General features: G+C 44.7%; 1 protein-coding gene across 1 annotated transcript in view; it reads left to right on the forward strand.

Annotated features, from left to right (window-relative positions):
• Positions 1-872: 872 nt before the first annotated feature.
• Positions 873-22,500, forward strand: part of LOC123724016 (caskin-1) — a gene marked incomplete at its 5' end in the record, with an annotated part of 44,476 nt that continues 22,848 nt past the window's right edge. Inside the window, 5 exon segments of the mRNA XM_045711323.1 lie at positions 873-1,003; positions 5,424-5,532; positions 8,384-8,492; positions 11,122-11,216; positions 11,885-12,002. Coding sequence (XP_045567279.1) covers positions 873-1,003; positions 5,424-5,532; positions 8,384-8,492; positions 11,122-11,216; positions 11,885-12,002 — 562 coding nt within the window.

Below are 22,500 nucleotides of genomic sequence, written 5' to 3' on the forward strand. Positions count from 1 at the left end.
AAAACTACTAGCCTTGGGCTAGCAAGCTAGGTTAAAACTACTAGCCTTGGGCTAGCAGGCTAGGTTAAAACTACTAGCCTTGGGATAGCAGGCTAGGTTAAAACTAAAGCCTTGGGCTAGCAGGCTAGGTTAAAACTACTAGCCTTGGGCTAGCAGGCTAGGTTAAAACTAATAGCCTTGGGATAGCAGGCTAGGTTAAAACTAATAGCCTTGGGATAGCAGGCTAGGTTAAAACTAATAGCCTTGGGCTAGCAGGCTAGGTTAAAACTACTAGCCTTGGGCTAGCAGGTTAAAACTACTAGCCTTGGACTAGCAGGCTTGGTTAAAACTACTAGCCTTGGGCTAGCAAGCTAGGTTAAAACTACTAGCCTTGGGATAGCAGGCTAGGTTAAAACTAAAGCCTTGGGCTAGCAGGCTAGGTTAAAACTAATAGCCTTGGGATAGCAAGCTAGGTTAATTTCCATCCATGTCCATGATTAATATGCAACTAGCACACTACCAGAAAATGTTACCTTGTGATGGCCGTGTGTGTGTAGGTGGTCCAGCCCCTCCTCAACAGTAACGTGTGTGTGTGTGTGTGTGTGTGTGTGTGTGGTGGTGTGTGGTGGTCGTAAACGTGTGTGTGTGTGTGTGTGTGTGTGTGTGTGTGTGTGTGTGTGTGTGTGTGTGTGTGTGTGTGTGTGTGTGTGTAGGTGGTCCAGCTACTCCTCAACAGTAACGTGTGTGTGTGTGTGTGTGTGTGTGTGTGTGTGTGTGTGTGTGTGTGTGTGTGTGTGTGTGTGTGTGTGTGTGTGTGTGTGTAGGTGGTCAGCTATCTCCAGTCGTGTTGTGTGTGTGTGTGTGTGTGTGTGTGTGTGTGTGTGTGTGTGTAGGTGGTCCAGCTACTCCTCAACAGTAACATGTGTGTTGCTCTGCTGGAACTGAAACCAGGAGATTCCACTGACCCCAATGGGACCTCTCCTCTACACCTGGCAGCCAAGAACGGACACATAGACATCATCAGGTAACTCTCTCACTCTCTCACTCCTTCCTTCCTTCCTTCCTTCCTTCCTTCCTTCCTTCCTTCCTTCCTTCCTTCCTTCCTTCCTTCCTTCCTTCCTTCCTTCCTTCCTTCCTTCCTTCCTTCCTCTCTCTTTCTCTCTCTCTTCTTCCTTCCTTCCTTCCTTCCTTCCTCACTCTTTCTCTCTCTCTCTCTCTCCTTCCTTCCTCTCTCTCTCTCTCCTTCCTTCCTCTCTCTCTCTCTCCTTCCTCTCTCTTTCTCTCCTTCCTTCCTCTCTTTCTCTCTCTCTCTCCTTCCTTCCTTCCTCTCTTTCTCTTTCTCTCTCCTTCCTTCCTTCCTTCCTCTCTCTCTTTCTCTTTCTCTCTTCTTCCTTCCTTCCTCTCTCTCTCTCTCCTTCCTTCCTCTCTCTTTCTCTCCTTCCTTCCTCTCTCTTTCTCTCCTTCCTTCCTCTCTCTCTCTCCTTCCTTCCTTCCTCTCTTTCTCTTTCTCTCTCTTTCTCCTTCCTTCCTTCCTTCCTTCCTTCCTTCCTTCCTTCCTTCCTTCCTTCCTTCCTTCCTTCCTCTCTCTCTCTCTTTCTCTCTCTCCCTCCTTCCTTCCTTCCTCTCTCTCTCTCTCTCTCTCTATATCGGTCACATCAATAAATAACCCAGCCTTATATGGTCGTACTATAATTACACTATTTACTGGGCCAGATGGTTAACCATGTTAAGGTATATTGATAGTTGGAGTTTAGTATTTACTGGGCCAGATGGTTAACCATGTTAAGGTATATTGATAGTTCTAGTTTAGTATTTATTGGGCCAGATGGTTAACCATGTTAAGGTATATTGATAGTTGGAGTTTAGTATTTATTGGGCCAGATGGTTAACCATGTTAAGGTATATTGATAGTTCGAGTTTAGTATTTACTGGGCCAGATGGTTAACCATGTTAAGGTATATTGATAGTTGGAGTTTAGTATTTACTGGGCCAGATGGTTAACCATGTTAAGGTATATTGATAGTTGGAGTTTAGTATTTATTGGGCCAGATGGTTAACCATGTTAAGGTATATTGATAGTTGGAGTTTAGTATTTATTGGGCCAGATGGTTAACCATGTTAAGGTATATTGATAGTTCTAGTTTAGTATTTACTGGGCCAGATGGTTAACCATGTTAAGGTATATTGATAGTTCGAGTTTAGTATTTATTGGGCCAGATGGTTAACCATGTTAAGGTATATTGATAGTTCTAGTTTAGTATTTATTGGGCCAGATGGTTAACCATGTTAAGGTATATTGATAGTTCTAGTTTAGTATTTATTGGGCCAGATGGTTAACCATGTTAAGGTATATTGATAGTTCTAGTTTAGTATTTATTGGGCCAGATGGTTAACCATGTTAAGGTATATTGATAGTTGGAGTTTAGTATTTACTGGGCCAGATGGTTAACCATGTTAAGGTATATTGATAGTTCTAGTTTAGTATTTACTGGGCCAGATGGTTAACCATGTTAAGGTATATTGATAGTTCTAGTTTAGTATTTACTGGGCCAGATGGTTAACCATGTTAAGGTATATTGATAGTTCTAGTTTAGTATTTATTGGGCCAGATGGTTAACCATGTTAAGGTATATTGATAGTTCTAGTTTAGTATTTACTGGGCCAGATGGTTAACCATGTTAAGGTATATTGATAGTTCTAGTTTAGTATTTATTGGGCCAGATGGTTAACCATGTTAAGGTATATTGATAGTTCTAGTTTAGTATTTACTGGGCCAGATGGTTAACCATGTTAAGGTATATTGATAGTTGGAGTTTAGTATTTATTGGGCCAGATGGTTAACCATGTTAAGGTATATTGATAGTTCTAGTTTAGTATTTACTGGGCCAGATGGTTAACCATGTTAAGGTATATTGATAGTTCTAGTTTAGTATTTACTGGGCCAGATGGTTAACCATGTTAAGGTATATTGATAGTTCTAGTTTAGTATTTACTGGGCCAGATGGTTAACCATGTTAAGGTATATTGATAGTTCTAGTTTAGTATTTATTGGGCCAGATGGTTAACCATGTTAAGGTATATTGATAGTTCTAGTTTAGTATTTATTGGGCCAGATGGTTAACCATGTTAAGGTATATTGATAGTTGGAGTTTAGTATTTATTGGGCCAGATGGTTAACCATGTTAAGGTATATTGATAGTTCTAGTTTAGTATTTATTGGGCCAGATGGTTAACCATGTTAAGGTATATTGATAGTTCTAGTTTAGTATTTATTGGGCCAGATGGTTAACCATGTTAAGGTATATTGATAGTTGGAGTTTAGTATTTATTGGGCCAGATGGTTAACCATGTTAAGGTATATTGATAGTTCTAGTTTAGTATTTATTGGGCCAGATGGTTAACCATGTTAAGGTATATTGATAGTTCTAGTTTAGTATTTACTGGGCCAGATGGTTAACCATGTTAAGGTATATTGATAGTTGGAGTTTAGTATTTACTGGGCCAGATGGTTAACCATGTTAAGGTATATTGATAGTTCGAGTTTAGTATTTATTGGGCCAGATGGTTAACCATGTTAAGGTATATTGATAGTTCTAGTTTAGTATTTACTGGGCCAGATGGTTAACCATGTTAAGGTATATTGATAGTTGGAGTTTAGTATTTACTGGGCCAGATGGTTAACCATGTTAAGGTATATTGATAGTTCTAGTTTAGTATTTATTGGGCCAGATGGTTTACCATGTTAAGGTATATTGATAGTTCTAGTTTAGTATTTATTGGGCCAGATGGTTAACCATGTTAAGGTATATTGATAGTTGGAGTTTAGTATTTATTGGGCCAGATGGTTAACCATGTTAAGGTATATTGATAGTTCTAGTTTAGTATTTATTGGGCCAGATGGTTAACCATGTTAAGGTATATTGATAGTTCTAGTTTAGTATTTATTGGGCCAGATGGTTAACCATGTTAAGGTATATTGATAGTTCTAGTTTAGTATTTATTGGGCCAGATGGTTTACCATGTTAAGGTATATTGATAGTTCTAGTTTAGTATTTACTGGGCCAGATGGTTAACCATGTTAAGGTATATTGATAGTTCTAGTTTAGTATTTATTGGGCCAGATGGTTAACCATGTTAAGGTATATTGATAGTTCTAGTTTAGTATTTACTGGGCCAGATGGTTAACCATGTTAAGGTATATTGATAGTTGGAGTTTAGTATTTATTGGGCCAGATGGTTAACCATGTTAAGGTATATTGATAGTTCTAGTTTAGTATTTACTGGGCCAGATGGTTAACCATGTTAAGGTATATTGATAGTTCTAGTTTAGTATTTATTGGGCCAGATGGTTAACCATGTTAAGGTATATTGATAGTTCTAGTTTAGTATTTACTGGGCCAGATGGTTAACCATGTTAAGGTATATTGATAGTTCGAGTTTAGTATTTATTGGGCCAGATGGTTAACCATGTTAAGGTATATTGATAGTTCTAGTTTAGTATTTATTGGGCCAGATGGTTAACCATGTTAAGGTATATTGATAGTTCTAGTTTAGTATTTACTGGGCCAGATGGTTAACCATGTTAAGGTATATTGATAGTTCTAGTTTAGTATTTATTGGGCCAGATGGTTAACCATGTTAAGGTATATTGATAGTTGTAGTTTAGTATTTATTGGGCCAGATGGTTAACCATGTTAAGGTATATTGATAGTTCTAGTTTAGTATTTATTGGGCCAGATGGTTAACCATGTTAAGGTATATTGATAGTTCTAGTTTAGTATTTACTGGGCCAGATGGTTAACCATGTTAAGGTATATTGATAGTTGGAGTTTAGTATTTATTGGGCCAGATGGTTAACCATGTTAAGGTATATTGATAGTTCTAGTTTAGTATTTATTGGGCCAGATGGTTAACCATGTTAAGGTATATTGATAGTTGGAGTTTAGTATTTATTGGGCCAGATGGTTAACCATGTTAAGGTATATTGATAGTTCTAGTTTAGTATTTATTGGGCCAGATGGTTAACCATGTTAAGGTATATTGATAGTTCTAGTTTAGTATTTATTGGGCCAGATGGCAAATGAAATGTGTTTCAGTTTGTGGCTGCGTGGTAATTATTTTTGTGTTTGGACAAATGTGCTCAAATCTGTCATGATGAACATATTTGAGCCAAATAAATGTATAAAACAATTATTTAAAAAAAAATCTGTGTGTTGTGTTGTGTTGTGTTTGTGTATGTTGTGTGTGTGTGTGTGTGTGTGTGTGTGTGTGTATGTTGTGTGTGTGTTGTGTGTGTGTGTGTATGTTGTGTGTGTGTATGTTGTGTGTGTGTGTGTGTGTGTGTGTGTGTGTGTGTGTGTGTGTGTGTGTGTGTGTGTGTGTGTGTGTGTGTGTGTGTGTGTGTGTGTGTGTGTGTGTGTGTGTGTGTGTGTTGTTGTCCCCAGGCTGTTGATCCAGTCTGGCATAGACATCAACAGACAGACCAAGGCTGGCACGGCCCTGCATGAAGCAGCTCTCTGTGGGAAGACTGAGGCTGTTCGCCTCCTGCTGGATGTAAGAGGAACTACAACTAACCCTTAATCATTAACCCCTGACCCCTTAGCCCTGACCCCTAATCCCTGACCCCTAATCCCTGACCCCTAATCCCTGCATGAGGCAGAGCTCTGTGGGAAGGCATGAGGGCTGTACGCCCCCTGCTGGATGTAAGAGGAATTACAACTCATACAAGATCGTTCCCTTAGCAGGCAGCAGTCCAACACTAACTAACCCGATGTGACCTTGATTCGTTCCCTTAGCAGGCAGCAGTCCAACACTAACTAACCCGATGTGACCTTGATTCGTTCCCTTGGCAGGCAGCAGTCCAACACTAACTAACCCGATGTGGCCTTGATTCGTTCCCTTAGCAGGCAGCAGTCCAACACTAACTAACCCGATGTGGCCTTGATTCGTTCCCTTAGCAGGCTGCAGTCCAACACTAACTAACCCGATGTGGCCTTGATTCGTTCCCTTTCTCAGAATGAACTCTCTTTTAAACACCTCAACAGTTCAGCCTCACTTCTGCCTTATTTCTGTAAATGTGACACTAATGCAGGGTTATAACCAGGGTAGAGGGCACTAGTGCAGGGTTATAACCAGGGTAGAGGGATCTAGTGCAGGGTTATAACCAGGGTAGAGGGCACTAGTGCAGGGTTATAACCAGGGTAGGGGAACTAGTGCAGGGTTATAACCAGGGTAGAGGGCACTAGTGCAGGGTTATAACCAGGGTAGAGAGCACTAGTGCAGGGTTATAACCAGGGTAGGGGCCCTAGTGCAGGGTTATAACCAGGGTAGAGGAAATAGTGCAGGGTTATAACCAGGGTAGGGGAACTAGTGCAGGGTTATAACCAGGGTAGGGGCACTGGTGCAGGGTTATAACCAGGGTAGAGGGCACTAGTGCAGGGTTATAACCAGGGTAGGGGAACTAGTGCAGGGTTATAACCAGGGTAGGGGGACTAGTGCAGGGTTATAACCAGGGTAGAGGAAATAGTGCAGGGTTATAACCAGGGTAGAGGTACTAGTGCAGGGTTATAACCAGGGTAGGGATACTAGTGCAGGGTTATAACCAGGGTAGAGGGCTCTAGTGCAGGGTTATAACCAGGGTAGAGGCACTAGTGCAGGGTTATAACCAGGGTAGAGGTACTAGTGCAGGGTTATAACCAGGGTAGAGCCACTAGTGCAGGGTTATAACCAGGGTAGAGGGACTAGTGAAGGGTTATAACCAGGGTAGAGGGACTTGTGAAGGGTTATAACCAGGGTAGAGGCACTAGTGAAGGGTTATAACCAGGGTAGGGGGACTAGTGCAGGGTTATAACCAGGGTAGAGGGCTCTAGTGCGGGGTTATAACCAGGGTAGAGGGCTCTAGTGCAGGGTTATAACCAGGGTAGAGGGCTCTAGTGCAGGGTTATAACCAGGGTAGAGGGACTTGTGAAGGGTTATAACCAGGGTAGAGGCACTAGTGAAGGGTTATAACCAGGGTAGAGGGACTTGTGAAGGGTTATAACCAGGGTAGAGGCACTAGTGAAGGGTTATAACCAGGGTAGGGGAACTAGTGCAGGGTTATAACCAGGGTAGAGGGACTAGTGAAGTGTTATAACCAGGGTAGGGGTACTAGTGCAGGTTTATAACCAGGGTAGAGGAACTAGTGCAGGGTTATAACCAGGGTAGAGGGCACTAGTGCAGGGTTATAACCAGGGTAGAGGGTACTAGTGCAGGGTTATAACCAGGGTACGGGCACTAGTGCAGGGTTATAACCAGGGTAGAGGCACGAGTGAAGGGTTATAACCAGGGTAGGGGCACTAGTGCAGGTTTATAACCAGGGTAGAGGGCACTAGTGCAGGGTTATAACCAGGGTAGGGAAACTAGTGCAGGGTTATAACCAGGGTAGAGGGCACTAGTGCAGGGTTATAACCAGGGTAGAGGTACTAGTACAGGGTTATAACCAGGGTAGAGCCACTAGTGCAGGGTTATAACCAGGGTAGAGGGCTCTAGTGCGGGGTTATAACCAGGGTAGAGGGCACTAGTGCAGGGTTATAACCAGGGTAGAGGGCTCTAGTGCGGGGTTATAACCAGGGTAGAGGGCTCTAGTGCAGGGTTATAACCAGGGTAGAGGGCACTAGTGCAGGGTTATAACCAGGGTAGAGGTTACTAGTGCAGGGTTATAACCAGGGTAGGGGCACTAGTGCAGAGTTATAACCAGGGTAGAGGGACTAGTGAAGGGTTATAACCAGGGTAGAGGCACTAGTGCAGGGTTATAACCAGGGTAGTCGACCGTTCCATTTAAATTTCGGTCGATTCAGAAAGTATACCAAATTTAATCCCACGTTGAAAACAATAGGGAACTGCAGTGTACTTCCTGAATCGACTGTAATTGACGTGTAATTGATCCCGACCCTGGTCGTTATAGAAGCCGTAACCCTGAGCCTTGACTTCCTGTGCAGGGTTATAACCAGGGTAGGTGGTCGTTATGGAAGCCGTAACCCTGAGCCTTGTCCCTACAGAGTGGAATCAACACAGTGTACTTCCTGTGCAGGGTTATAACCAGGGTAGGTGGTGGTTATAGAAGCCGTAACCCTGAGCCTTGTCCCTACAGAGTGGAATCAACACAGTGTACTTCCTGTGCAGGGTTATAACCAGGGTAGGTGGTGGTTATAGAAGCCGTAACCCTGAGCCGTGTCCCTACAGAGTGGAATCAACACAGTGTACTTCCTGTGCAGGGTTATAACCAGGGTAGGTGGTGGTTATAGAAGCCGTAACGCTGAGCCGTGTCCCTACAGAGTGGAATCAACACAGTGTACTTCCTGTGCAGGGTTATAACCAGGGTAGGTGGTGGTTATAGAAGCCGTAACGCTGAGCCTTGTCCCTACAGAGTGGAATCAACGCAGCGGTGAGAAACACCTACAGCCAAACAGCCCTGGATATCGTTTACCAGTTCTCTGCTTCACAGGCCAGCCGGGAGATCAAACAGCTACTCAGAGGTACAGGGGGGATGTGTGTGTGTGTGTGTGTTTCTGTGTGTGTTTCTGTGTGTGTGTGTGTGTTTCTGTGTGTGTGTGTGTGTGTGTTTCTGTGTGTCTGTGTGTGTGTCTGTGTGTGTGTGTGTGTGTGTGTGTGTGTGTGTGTGTGTGTGTGTGTGTGTGTTTCAAATTTCAAATAAAATAAAATTTATTTTTATATAGCCCTTCGTACATCAGCTGATATTCTCAAAGTGCTGTACAGAAACCCAGCCTAAAACCCCAAACAGCAAGCAAAGCATGTGAAAGAAGCATGGTGGCTAGGAAAAACTCCCTAGGAAAAACTCCCTAGAAAGGCCAAAAACCTAGGAAGAAACCTAGAGAGGAACCAGGCTATGAGGGGTGGCCAGTCCTCTTCTGGCTGTGCAGGGTGGATATTATAACAGAACATGGTCAAAATGTTAAAATGTTAAAATGTTCATAAATGACCAGCATGGTCAAATAATAATAATCATAGTAGTTGTCGAGGGTGCAACAAGCACGTCCGGTGAACAGGTCAGGGTTCCATAGCCGCAGGCAGAACAGTTGAAACTGGAGCAGCAGCACGGCCAGGTGGACTGGGGACAGCAAGGAGTCATCATACCAGGTAGTCCTGAGGCATGGTCCTAGGGCTCAGGTCCTCCGAGAGAAAGACAGAAAGAGAGAAAGAGAGAATTAGAGAGAGCATATTTAAATACACACAGGACACCGGATAAGACAAGAGAAATACTCCAGATGTAACAGACTGACCCTAGCCCCCGACACATAAACTACTGCAGCATAAATACTGGAGGCTGAGACAGGAGGGATCAGAAGACACTGTGGCCCCATCCGATGATACCCCGGACAGGGCCAAACAGGCAGGATATAACCCCACCCACTTTGCCAAAGCACAGCCCCCACACCACTAGAGGGATGTCTCCAACCACCAACTTACCGTCCTAAGACAAGGCCGAGTATAGCCCACAACGATCTCCGCCATGGCACAACCCAAGGGGGGGGCGCCAACCCAGACAGGAAGACCACGTCAGTGACTCAACCCACTCAAGTGACGCACCCCTCCCATGGACGGCATGGAAGAACACCAATAAGCCAGTGACTCAGCCCCTGTAATAGGGTTAGAGGCAGAGAATCCCAGTGGAAAGAGGGGAACCGGCAAGGCAGAGACAGCAAGGGCGGTTCGTTGCTCCAGCCTTTCCGTTCACCTTCACACTCCTGGGCCAGACTATACTTAATCATAGGACCTACTGAAGAGATAAGTCTTCAGTAAAGACTTAAAGGTTGAGACTGAGTCTGCGTCTCTCACATTGGTAGGCAGACCATTCCATAAAAATGGAGCTCTATAGGAGAAAGCCCTACCTCCAGCCGTTTGCTTAGAAATTCTAGGGACAATTAGGAGGCCTGCGTCTTGTGACCGTAGCGTACGTGTAGGTATGTACGGCAGGACCAAATCGGAAAGATAGGTAGGAGCAAGCCCATGTAATGCTTTGTAGGTTAGCAGTAAAACCTTGAAATCAGCCCTCGCCTTAACAGGAAGCCAGTGTAGGGAGGCTAGCACTGGAGTAATATGATCAAATTTTTTGGTTCTAGTCAGGATTCAAGCAGCCGTATTTAGCACTAACTGAAGTTTATTTAGTGCTTTATCCGGGTAGCCGGAAAGTAGAGCATTGCAGTAGTCCAGCCTAGAAGTAACAAAAGCATGGATACATTTTTCTGCGTCATTTTTGGACAGAAAATTTCTGATTTTTGCAATGTTACGTAGATGGAAAAAAGCTGTCCTTGAAACAGTCTTGATATGTTCTTCAAAAGAGAGATCAGGGTCCAGAGTAACGCCGAGGTCCTTCACAGTTTTATTTGAGACGACTGTACAGCCATCAAGATTCATTGTCAGATTCAACAGAAGATCTCTTTGTTTCTTGGGACCTAGAACAAGCATCTCTGTTTTGTCCGAGTTTAAAAGTAGAAAGTTTGCAGCCATCCACTTCTTTATGTCTGAAACACAGGCTTCTAGCGAGGGCAATTCTGGGGCTTCACCATGTTTCATTGAAATGTACAGCTGTGTGTCGTCCGCATAGCAGTGAAATTTAACATTATGTTTTCGAATGACATCCCCAAGAGGTAAAATATATAGTGAAAACAATAGTGGTCCTAAAACGGAACCTTGAGGAACACCGAAATTTACAATTGATTTGTCAGAGGACAAACCATTCACAGAGATTAGATATCTTTCCGACAGATAAGATCTATGTGTGTGTGTGTGTGTGTGTGTGTGTGTGCGTGCCTGAGTGTCCCTGTGTGTGTGTGTGTGTGTGTGTGTGTGCGCGGTGTGTGTGTGTGTGTGTGTGTGTGTGTGTGTGTGTAAGTGCGGTGTGTGTGTGCGTGTAAGTGCGGTGTGTGTAAGTGCAGTGTGTGTGTGTGTGTGTGCCTGTGTGTGTGTGTGTGTGTGTAAGTTCGGGTGTGTGTGTGTGTATGTGTGTGTGTGTGTGTGTGTGTGTGTGTGTGTGTGTGTGTGTGTGTGTGTGTGTGTGTGTGTGTGTGTGTGTGTGTGTGTGTGTGTGTGTGTGTGTGTGTGTGTTGTCTCCCCAGAGATATTAAAGCAGCATGTCTCTCTCAGATGCCTCAGCAGCCCTCCAGGTCAGGGCCTTAAAGGATTACTGCAACAACTACGACCTGACCAGCCTCAACATCAAGGCTGGAGACGTCATCACGGTAGACACACACACACACACACACACACACACACACACACACACACACACACACACACACACACACACACACACACACACACACACACACACACACACACACACACACACACACGGCCCTGAGTCAGAGTGTACAGGAGATAACAGGAACAGGTAGAGAAGGATAGATACAGAAGATAAGAGGTACAGTTAGAGAAGGATATATACAGGGGATAACAGGAACAGGTAGAGAAGGATAGATACAGGAGATAAGAGGTACAGTTAGAGAAGGATATATACAGGGGATAACAGGAACAGGTAGAGAAGGATAGATACAGGAGATAAGAGGTACAGTTAGAGAAGGATATATACAGGGGATAACAGGAACAGGTAGAGAAGGATAGATACAGGAGATAACAGGAACAGTTAGAGAAGGATAGAGGATAGATACAGAAGATAACAGGAACAATTAGAGAAGGATAGATACAGGAACAGAGTGGATAACAGGAACAGTTAGAGAAGGATAGAGGATAGATACAGGAGATAGCAGGAACAATTATCTCTGTTTATTCTATTCTACTGTTCTCTGTTTATTCTATTCTACTGTTCTCTGTTCATTCTATTCTGCTGTTCTCTGTTTATTCTATTCTACTCTGCTATGTTGAATGTATTACTTGTTCTCTCTGGCAGGTTCTCGAGCAGCATGTTGATGGGCGCTGGAAGGGCTGTATCCATGACAACCGTACAGGAAATGATCGCGTGGGCTACTTCCCTTCTACGATAGTGGAGGTCATCAACAAGAGAACAGGTGAGTATTTGTGTCTGTGTGTGTGCGGGTTCTTTTGTATTCTCGGGAATTATCCTTTAACCTGCGGTACAGCCCTGTTAGAGTCCTTTAACCTGCGGTACAGCCCTGTTAGAGTCCTTTAACCTGCGGTACAGCCCCGTTAGAGTCCTTTAACCTGCGGTACAGCCCTGTTAGAGTCCTTTAACCTGCGGTACAGCCCCGTTAGAGTCCTTTAACCTGCGGTACAGCCCCGTTAGAGTCCTTTAACCTGCGGTACAGCCCTGTTAGAGTCCTTTAACCTGCGGTACAGCCCCGTTAGAGTCCTTTAACCTGCGGTACAGCCCTGTTAGAGTCCTTTAACCTGCGGTACAGCCCTGTTAACCTGCGGTACAGCCCTGTTAGAGTCCTTTAACCTGCGGTACAGCCCTGTTAGAGTCCTTTAACCTGCGGTACAGCCCTGTTAGAGTCCTTTAACCTGCGGTACAGCCCTGTTAGAGTCCTTTAACCTGCGGTACAGCCCTGTTAGAGTCCTTTAACCTGCGGTACAGCCCCGTTAGAGTCCTTTAACCTGCGGTACAGCCCTGTTAGAGTCCTTTAACCTGCGGTACAGCCCCGTTAGAGTCCTTTAACCTGCGGTACAGCCCCGTTAGAGTCCTTTAACCTGCGGTACAGCCCTGTTAGAGTCCTTTAACCTGCGGTACAGCCCTGTTAGAGTCCTTTAACCTGCGGTACAGCCCTGTTAGAGTCCTTTAACCTGCGGTACAGCCCCGTTAGAGTCCTTTAACCTGCGGTACGGCCCCGTTAGAGTCCTTTAACCTGCGGTACGGCCCCGTTAGAGTCCTTTAACCTGCGGTACGGCCCCGTTAGAGTCCTTTAACCTGCGGTACGGCCCCGTTAGAGTCCTTTAACCTGCGGTACGGCCCCGTTAGAGTCCTTTAACCTGCGGTACGGCCCCGTTAGAGTCCTTTAACCTGCGGTACAGCCCCGTTAGAGTCCTTTAACCTGCGGTACAGCCCCGTTAGAGTCCTTTAACCTGCGGTACAGCCCCGTTAGAGTCCTTTAACCTGCGGTACAGCCCTGTTAGAGTCCTTTAACCTGCGGTACAGCCCTGTTAGAGTCCTTTAACCTGCGGTACAGCCCCGTTAGAGTCCTTTAACCTGCGGTACAGCCCTGTTAGAGTCCTTTAACCTGCGGTACAGCCCTGTTAGAGTCCTTTAACCTGCGGTACAGCCCTGTTAGAGTCCTTTAACCTGCGGTACAGCCCCGTTAGAGTCCTTTAACCTGCGGTACAGCCCTGTTAGAGTCCTTTAACCTGCGGTACAGCCCCGTTAGAGTCCTTTAACCTGCGGTACAGCCCCGTTAGAGTCCTTTAACCTGCGGTACAGCCCCGTTAGAGTCCTTTAACCTGCGGTACAGCCCCGTTAGAGTCCTTTAACCTGCGGTACAGCCCCGTTAGAGTCCTTTAACCTGCGGTACAGCCCCGTTAGAGTCCTTTAACCTGCGGTACAGCCCCGTTAGAGTCCTTTAACCTGCGGTACAGCCCAGTTAGAGTCCTTTAACCTGCGGTACAGCCCCGTTAGAGTCCTTTAACCTGCGGTACAGCCCAGTTAGAGTCCTTTAACCTGCGGTACAGCCCCGTTAGAGTCCTTTAACCTGCGGTACAGCCCCGTTAGAGTCCTTTAACCTGCGGTACAGCCCGTTAGAGTCCTTTAACCTGCGGTACGGCCCCGTTAGAGTCCTTTAACCTGCGGTACGGCCCGTTAGAGTCCTTTAACCTGCGGTACGGCCCGTTAGAGTCCTTTAACCTGCGGTACGGCCCGTTAGAGTCCTTTAACCTGCGGTACGGCCCCGTTAGAGTCCTTTAACCTGCGGTACGGCCCGTTAGAGTCCTTTAACCTGCGGTACGGCCCCGTTAGAGTCCTTTAACCTGCGGTACGGCCCCGTTAGAGTCCTTTAACCTGCGGTACGGCCCCGTTAGAGTCCTTTAACCTGCGGTACGGCCCCGTTAGAGTCCTTTAACCTGCGGTACGGCCCCGTTAGAGTCCTTTAACCTGCGGTACGGCCCCGTTAGAGTCCTTTAACCTGCTGTACGGCCCCGTTAGAGTCCTTTAACCTGCTGTACGGCCCCGTTAGAGTCCTTTAACCTGCGGTACGGCCCCGTTAGAGTCCTTTAACCTGCGGTACGGCCCCGTTAGAGTCCTTTAACCTGCGGTACGGCCCCGTTAGAGTCCTTTAACCTGCGGTACGGCCCCGTTAGAGTCCTTTAACCTGCGGTACGGCCCCGTTAGAGTCCTTTAACCTGCGGTACGGCCCGTTAGAGTCCTTTAACCTGCGGTACAGCCCCGTTAGAGTCCTTTAACCTGCGGTACAGCCCCGTTAGAGTCCTTTAACCTGCGGTACAGCCCCGTTAGAGTCCTTTAACCTGCGGTACAGCCCCGTTAGAGTCCTTTAACCTGCGGTACAGCCCCGTTAGAGTCCTTTAACCTGCGGTACAGCCCCGTTAGAGTCCTTTAACCTGCGGTACAGCCCCGTTAGAGTCCTTTAACCTGCGGTACAGCCCCGTTAGAGTCCTTTAACCTGCGGTACAGCCCTGTTAGAGTACTTTAACCTGCAGTACAGCCCTGTTAGAGTCCTTTAACCTTCTGTACAGCCCAGTTAGAGTCCTTTAACCTGCGGTACAGCCCTGTTAGAGTCCTTTAACCTGCGGTACAGCCCTGTTAGAGTCCTTTAACCTGAAAATACAGCCCTGTTAGAGTCCTTTAACCTGCAGTACAGCCCTGTTAGAGTCCTTTAACCTGCGGTACAGCCCTGTTAGAGTCCTTTAACCTGCGGTACAGCCCTGTTAGAGTCCTTTAACCTGCGGTACAGCCCCGTTAGAGTCCTTTAACCTGCGGTACAGCCCCGTTAGAGTCCTTTAACCTGCGGTACAGCCCCGTTAGAGTCCTTTAACCTGCGGTACAGCCCCGTTAGAGTCCTTTAACCTGCGGTACAGCCCCGTTAGAGTCCTTTAACCTGCGGTACAGCCCCGTTAGAGTCCTTTAACCTGCGGTACAGCCCCGTTAGAGTCCTTTAACCTGCGGTACAGCCCCGTTAGAGTCCTTTAACCTGCAGTACAGCCCCGTTAGAGTCCTTTAACCTTCTGTACGGCCCTGTTAGAGTCCTTTAACCTGCGGTACGGCCCCGTTAGAGTCCTTTAACCTGCGGTACAGCCCCGTTAGAGTCCTTTAACCTGCGGTACAGCCCCGTTAGTGTCCTTTAACCTGCGATACAGCCCCGTTAGAGTCCTTTAACCTGCGGTACAGCCCCGTTAGTGTCCTTTAACCTGCGGTACAGCCCCGTTAGAGTCCTTTAACCTGCGGTACAGCCCTGTTAGAGTCCTTTAACCTGCGGTACAGCCCTGTTAGAGTCCTTTAACCTGCGGTACAGCCCTGTTAGAGTCCTTTAACCTGTGGTACAGCCCTGTTAGAGTCCTTTAACCTGCTGTACAGCCCTGTTAGAGTCCTTTAACCTGCGGTACAGCCCTGTTAGAGTCCTTTAACCTGCGGTACAGCCCCGTTAGAGTCCTTTAACCTGCGGGTACAGCCCCGTTAGAGTCCTTTAACCTGCGGTTCAGCCCTGTTAGAGTCCTTTAACCTGCGGTACAGCCCCGTTAGAGTCCTTTAACCTGCAGTACAGCCCTGTTAGAGTCCTTTAACCTGCTGTACAGCCCTGTTAGAGTCCTTTAACCTGTGGTACATCCCTGTTAGAGTCCTTTAACCTGCGGTACAGCCCTGTTAGAGTCCTTTAACCTGCGGTACAGCCCTGTTAGAGTCCTTTAACCTGCGGTACAGCCCTGTTAGAGTCCTTTAACCTGCGGTACAGCCCTGTTAGAGTCCTTTAACCTGCGGTACAGCCCTGTTAGAGTCCTTTAACCTGCGGTACAGCCCTGTTAGAGTCCTTTAACCTGCGGTACAGCCCTGTTAGAGTCCATTAACCTGCTGTACAGCCCTGTTAGAGTCCTTTAACCTGCACTACAGCCCTGTTAGAGTCCTTTAACCTGCGGTACAGCCCCGTTAGAGTCCTTTAACCTGCAGTACAGCCCTGTTAGAGTCCTTTAACCTGCGGTACAGCCCTGTTAGAGTCCTTTAACCTGCAGTACAGCAGCGTGTGTGTCAGTGTTAGAGGGGATAGAGAGATGTTTCCTGCCTGTTGGGAGGGTCTCCAACTCAGCATGCCCAGACTGGGGCGGAGGGGAGGAGGAGAGAGAGAGAGAGAGAGAGAGAGAGAGAGAGAGAGAGGAGAGAGAAGCCTTGCCCGTCTGCAGCAGAAGGGCTACATAGCTAACCCTTTACTTACCCTAATTTTCCTAACCTTAATCTAATTATCCTAACCTGAACCTAATTATCCTAACCTGCTGCATACGCTCTTCTTACCTTCACCAAATTATCCTAACCTGAACCAAATTATCCTAACCTGAACTTAATTATCCTAACCTGAACCTAATTATCCTAACCTTAACCTAATTATCCTAACCTGAACCTAATTATCCTAACCTGAACCTAATTATCCTAACCTTAACCTAATTATCCTAAACTTAACCTAATTATCCTAACCTCAACCTAATTATCCTAACCTTAACCTAATTATCCTGAACTTAACCTAATTATCCTAACCTTAACCTAATTATCCTAACCTGAACCTAATTATCCTAACCTGAACCTAATTATTCTAACCTGGACCTAATTATCCTAACCTGAACCTAATTATTCTAACCTGGACCTAATTATCCTAACCTGAACCTAATAATCCTAACCTTAACCAGTGGAGGCTGCTGATTGGACAACGGTTCATTGTAATGGCTGGAACTGAGATAAAATGGAATGGAATCGAACCCCCTGGACACCATATGTTGGATGTATTTGCTACCGTTCCACTGATCCAGCTCCAGTCATTACCCTGAGCCCCTTCCTCCCCAATTAAGGTGCCACCAACCTCCTGTGCCTGACCTCCATCTAATGAAAAAGGAAAATCAGCCTGCTAGTCTACTGCTGACTGGACCATGTGACTAGGTGCTGTTCCTCGACTGAACCAGTAGAGGGAGCACTGAGTTCAATACAGGAAGAGTGACTGAGTCTATAACAGCTCTATCTATCTACCAGCTGCACTGAGTTCAATACAGGAAGGGAGGAGTCTATAACAGCTCTATCTATCTACCAGTTCAATACAGGAAGGGAGGAGTCTATAACAGCTCTATCTATCTACCAGCTCAATACAGGAAGGGAGGAGTCTATAACAGCTCTATCTATCTACCAGCTCAATACAGGAAGGGAGGAGTCTATAACAGCTCTATCTATCTACCAGCTCAATACAGGAAGAGTGACTGAGTCTATAACAGCTCTATCTATCTACCAGCTCAATACAGGAAGGGAGGAGTCTATAACAGCTCTATCTACCTACCAGCTGCACTGAGTTCAATACAGGAAGGGAGGAGTCTATAACAGCTCTATCTATCTACCAGCTCAATACAGGAAGAGTGACTGAGTCTATAACAGCTCTATCTATCTACCAGCTCAATACAGGAAGGGTGACTGAGTCCAATACAGCTCTATCTACCTACCAGCTCAATACAGGAAGGGTGACTGAGTCTATAACAGCTCTATCTATCTACCAGCTCAATACAGGAAGGGTGACTGAGTCTATAACAGCTCTATCTATCTACCAGCTCAATACAGGAAGGGAGGAGTCTATAAGAGCTCTATCTATCTACGAGTTCAATACAGGAAGGGTGACTGAGTCCAATACAGCTCTATCTATCTACCAGCTCAATACAGGAAGGGTGACTGAGTCTATAACAGCTCTATCTATCTACCAGCTCAATACAGGAAGGGAGGAGTCTATTGCAGCTCTATCTATCTACCAGCTCAATACAGGAAGGGTGACTGAGTCTATAACAGCTCTATCTATCTACCAGCTCAATACAGGAAGGGTGGCTGAGTCCAATACAGCTCTATCTATCTACCAGCTCAATACAGGAAGAGTGACTGAGTCTATAACAGCTCTAGCTATCTACCAGCTCAATACAGGAAGGGTGACTGAGTCTATAACAGCTCTATCTATCTACCAGCTCAATACAGGAAGGGTGACTGAGTCCAATACAGCTCTATCTATCTACCAGCTCAATACAGGAAGGGAGGAGTCTATAACAGCTCTATCTATCTACCAGCTGCACTGAGTTCAATACAGGAAGGGAGGAGTCTATAACAGCTCTATCTATCTACCAGCTCAATACAGGAAGGGTGACTGAGTCCAATACAGCTCTATCTATCTACCAGCTCAATACAGGAAGGGAGGAGTCTATAACAGCTCTATCTATCTACCAGCTCAGGAAGTGCACTGAGTTCAATACAGGAAGGGAGGAGTCTATAACAGCTCTATCTATCTACCAGCTCAATACAGGAAGGGTGACTGAGTCCAATACAGCTCTATCTATCTACCAGCTTGTAGTTGTAGGTATCAGTCCATCTCCAGGTCACCAGAGTGTAGAGCGTCGGTGATGTAGGTGTAGAGACAGTCTGTATCGTGGAGGTTTATGGAGTTTACCGTAAACGACCTCCTGACCTCTAGAGGGCGTCGCCACGCTGTTCATCCATACATCAGGTCAGAGCTACACACCATCTAACCTACCTGGCGGTGTCATATCTATACCTGGTGGTGTCATATCTACACCTGGTGGTGTCATATCTATATCTAGTGGTGTCATATCTATACCTAGTGATGTCATATCTATACCTGGTGGTGTCATATCTATACCTGGTGGTGTCATATCTATACCTAGTGGTGTCATATCTATACCTGGTGGTGTCATACCTAGTGGTGTCATACCTAGTGGTGTCATATCTAGTGGTGTCATATCTATACCTAGTGGTGTCATATCTATACCTAGTGGTGTCATATCTATACCTAGTGGTGTCATATCTAGTGGTGTCATATCTACACCTGGTGGTGTCATATCGAGTGGTGTCATATCTACACCTGGTGGTGTCATATCTATATCTAGTGGTGTCATATCTATACCTAGTGGTGTCATATCTAGTGGTGTCATATCTATATCTAGTGGTGTCATATCTAGTGGTGTCATATCTACACCTAGTGGTGTCATATCTATCCCTAGTGGTGTTATATCTAGTGGTGTCATATCTATATCTAGTGGTGTCATATCTATATCTAGTGGTGTCATATCTATACCTAGTGGTGTCATATCTATACCTAGTGGTGTCATATCTATACCTAGTGGTGTCATATCTATACCCAGTGGTGTCATATCTATATCTAGTGGTGTCATATCTATATCTAGTGGTGTCATACCTAGTGGTGTCATATCTATACCTAGTGGTGTCATATCTATACCTAGTGGTGTCATATCTATACCTAGTGGTGTCATATCTATACCCAGTGGTGTCATATCTATACCCAGTGGTGTCATATCTATATCTAGTGGTGTCATATCTAGTGGTGTCATATCTATATCTAGTGGTGTCATATATAGTGGTGTCATATCTATATCTAGTGGTGTCATATCTATACCTAGTGGTGTCATATCTATATCTAGTGGTGTCATACCTAGTGGTGTCATATCTATACCTAGTGGTGTCATATCTATACCTAGTGGTGTCATATCTATACCCAGTGGTGTCATATCTATACCCAGTGGTGTCATATCTATACCCAGTGGTGTCATATCTATATCTAGTGGTGTCAAATCTAGTGGTGTCATATCTATACCTAGTGGTGTCATATCTAGTGGTGTCATATCTATCCCTAGTGGTGTCATATCTATACCCAGTGGTGTCATATCCAGTGGTGTCATATCTATACCCAGTGGTGTCATATCTATACCTAGTGGTGTCATATCTAGTGGTGTTATATCTATCCCTAGTGGTGTCATATCTATCCCTAGTGGTGTCATATCTATCTCTAGTGGTGTCATATCTATATCTAGTGGTGTCATATCTAGTGGTGTCATATCTACACCTAGTGGTGTCATATCTATCCCTAGTGGTGTTATATCTAGTGGTGTCATATCTATATCTAGTGGTGTCATATAATATCTAGTGGTGTCATATCTATACCTAGTGGTGTCATATCTATAACTAGTGGTGTCATATCTATACCCAGTGGTGTCATATCTATACCCAGTGGTGTCATATCTATATCTAGTGGTGTCATATCTATATCTAGTGGTGTCATATCTATATCTAGTGGTGTCATACCTAGTGGTGTCATATCTATACCTAGTGGTGTCATATCTATACCTAGTGGTGTCATATCTATACCTAGTGGTGTCATATCTATACCCAGTGGTGTCATATCTATACCCAGTGGTGTCATATCTATATCTAGTGGTGTCATATCTAGTGGTGTCATATCTATATCTAGTGGTGTCATATCTAGTGGTGTCATATCTATATCTAGTGGTGTCATATCTATACCTAGTGGTGTCATATCTATATCTAGTGGTGTCATACCTAGTGGTGTCATATCTATACCTAGTGGTGTCATATCTATACCTAGTGGTGTCATATCTATACCTAGTGGTGTCATATCTATACCCAGTGGTGTCATATCTATATCTAGTGGTGTCATATCTAGTGGTGTCATATCTATACCTAGTGGTGTCATATCTAGTGGTGTCATATCTATCCCTAGTGGTGTCATATCTATACCCAGTGGTGTCATATCCAGTGGTGTCATATCTATACCCAGTGGTGTCATATCTATACCTAGTGGTGTCATATCTAGTGGTGTCATATCTATCCCTAGTGGTGTCATATCTATCCCTAGTGGTGTCATATCTATCTCTAGTGGTGTCATATCTATATCTAGTGGTGTCATATCTAGTGGTGTCATATCTACACCTAGTGGTGTCATATCTATCCCTAGTGGTGTCATATATATATATCTAGTGGTGTCATATCTACACCTAGTGGTGTCATATCTACACCTAGTGGTGTTATATCTATACCTAGTGGTGTCATATCTATACCTAGTGGTGTCATATCTAGTGGTGTCATATCTACACCTGGTGGTGTCATATCTAGTGGTGTCATATCTACACCTGGTGGTGTCATATCTATATCTAGTGGTGTCATATCTATACCTAGTGGTGTCATATCTAGTGGTGTCATATCTATATCTAGTGGTGTCATATCTAGTGGTGTCATATCTACACCTAGTGGTGTCATATCTATCCCTAGTGGTGTTATATCTAGTGGTGTCATATCTATATCTAGTGGTGTCATATCTATATCTAGTGGTGTCATATCTATACCTAGTGGTGTCATATCTATACCTAGTGGTGTCATATCTATACCTAGTGGTGTCATATCTATACCCAGTGGTGTCATATCTATATCTAGTGGTGTCATATCTATATCTAGTGGTGTCATATCTATATCTAGTGGTGTCATACCTAGTGGTGTCATATCTATACCTAGTGGTGTCATATCTATACCTAGTGGTGTCATATCTATACGTAGTGGTGTCATAGCTATACCCAGTGGTGTCATATCTATATCTAGTGGTGTCATATCTAGTGGTGTCATATCTATATCTAGTGGTGTCATATCTATTGGTGTCATATCTATATCTAGTGGTGTCATATCTATACCTAGTGGTGTCATATCTACACCTAGTGGTGTCATATCTATACCTAGTGGTGTCATATCTATACCTAGTGGTGTCATATCTATACCTAGTGGTGTCATATCTATACCTAGTGGTGTCATATCTAGTGGTGTCATATCTACACCTGGTGGTGTCATATATAGTGGTGTCATATCTACACCTGGTGGTGTCATATCTATATCTAGTGGTGTCATATCTATACCTAGTGGTGTCATATCTAGTGGTGTCATATCTATATCTAGTGGTGTCATATCTAGTGGTGTCATATCTACACCTAGTGGTGTCATATCTATCCCTAGTGGTGTTATATCTAGTGGTGTCATATCTATATCTAGTGGTGTCATATCTATATCTAGTGGTGTCATATCTATACCTAGTGGTGTCATATCTATACCTAGTGGTGTCATATCTATACCTAGTGGTGTCATATCTATACCCAGTGGTGTCATATCTATATCTAGTGGTGTCATATCTATATCTAGTGGTGTCATATCTATATCTAGTGGTGTCATACCTAGTGGTGTCATACCTAGGGTCATATCTATACCTAGTGGTGTCATATCTATACCTAGTGGTGTCATATCTATACCCAGTGGTGTCATATCTATATCTAGTGGTGTCATATCTAGTGGTGTCATATCTATATCTAGTGGTGTCATATCTAGTGGTGTCATATCTATATCTAGTGGTGTCATATCTATACCTAGTGGTGTCATATCTATATCTAGTGGTGTCATACCTAGTGGTGTCATATCTATACCTAGTGGTGTCATATCTATACCTAGTGGTGTCATATCTATACCCAGTGGTGTCATATCTATACCCAGTGGTGTCATATCTATATCTAGTGGTGTCA

This window comes from Salmo salar, unplaced genomic scaffold, assembly GCF_905237065.1.
Source record: "Salmo salar unplaced genomic scaffold, Ssal_v3.1, whole genome shotgun sequence".
Classification (NCBI taxonomy): domain Eukaryota; kingdom Metazoa; phylum Chordata; class Actinopteri; order Salmoniformes; family Salmonidae; genus Salmo; species Salmo salar.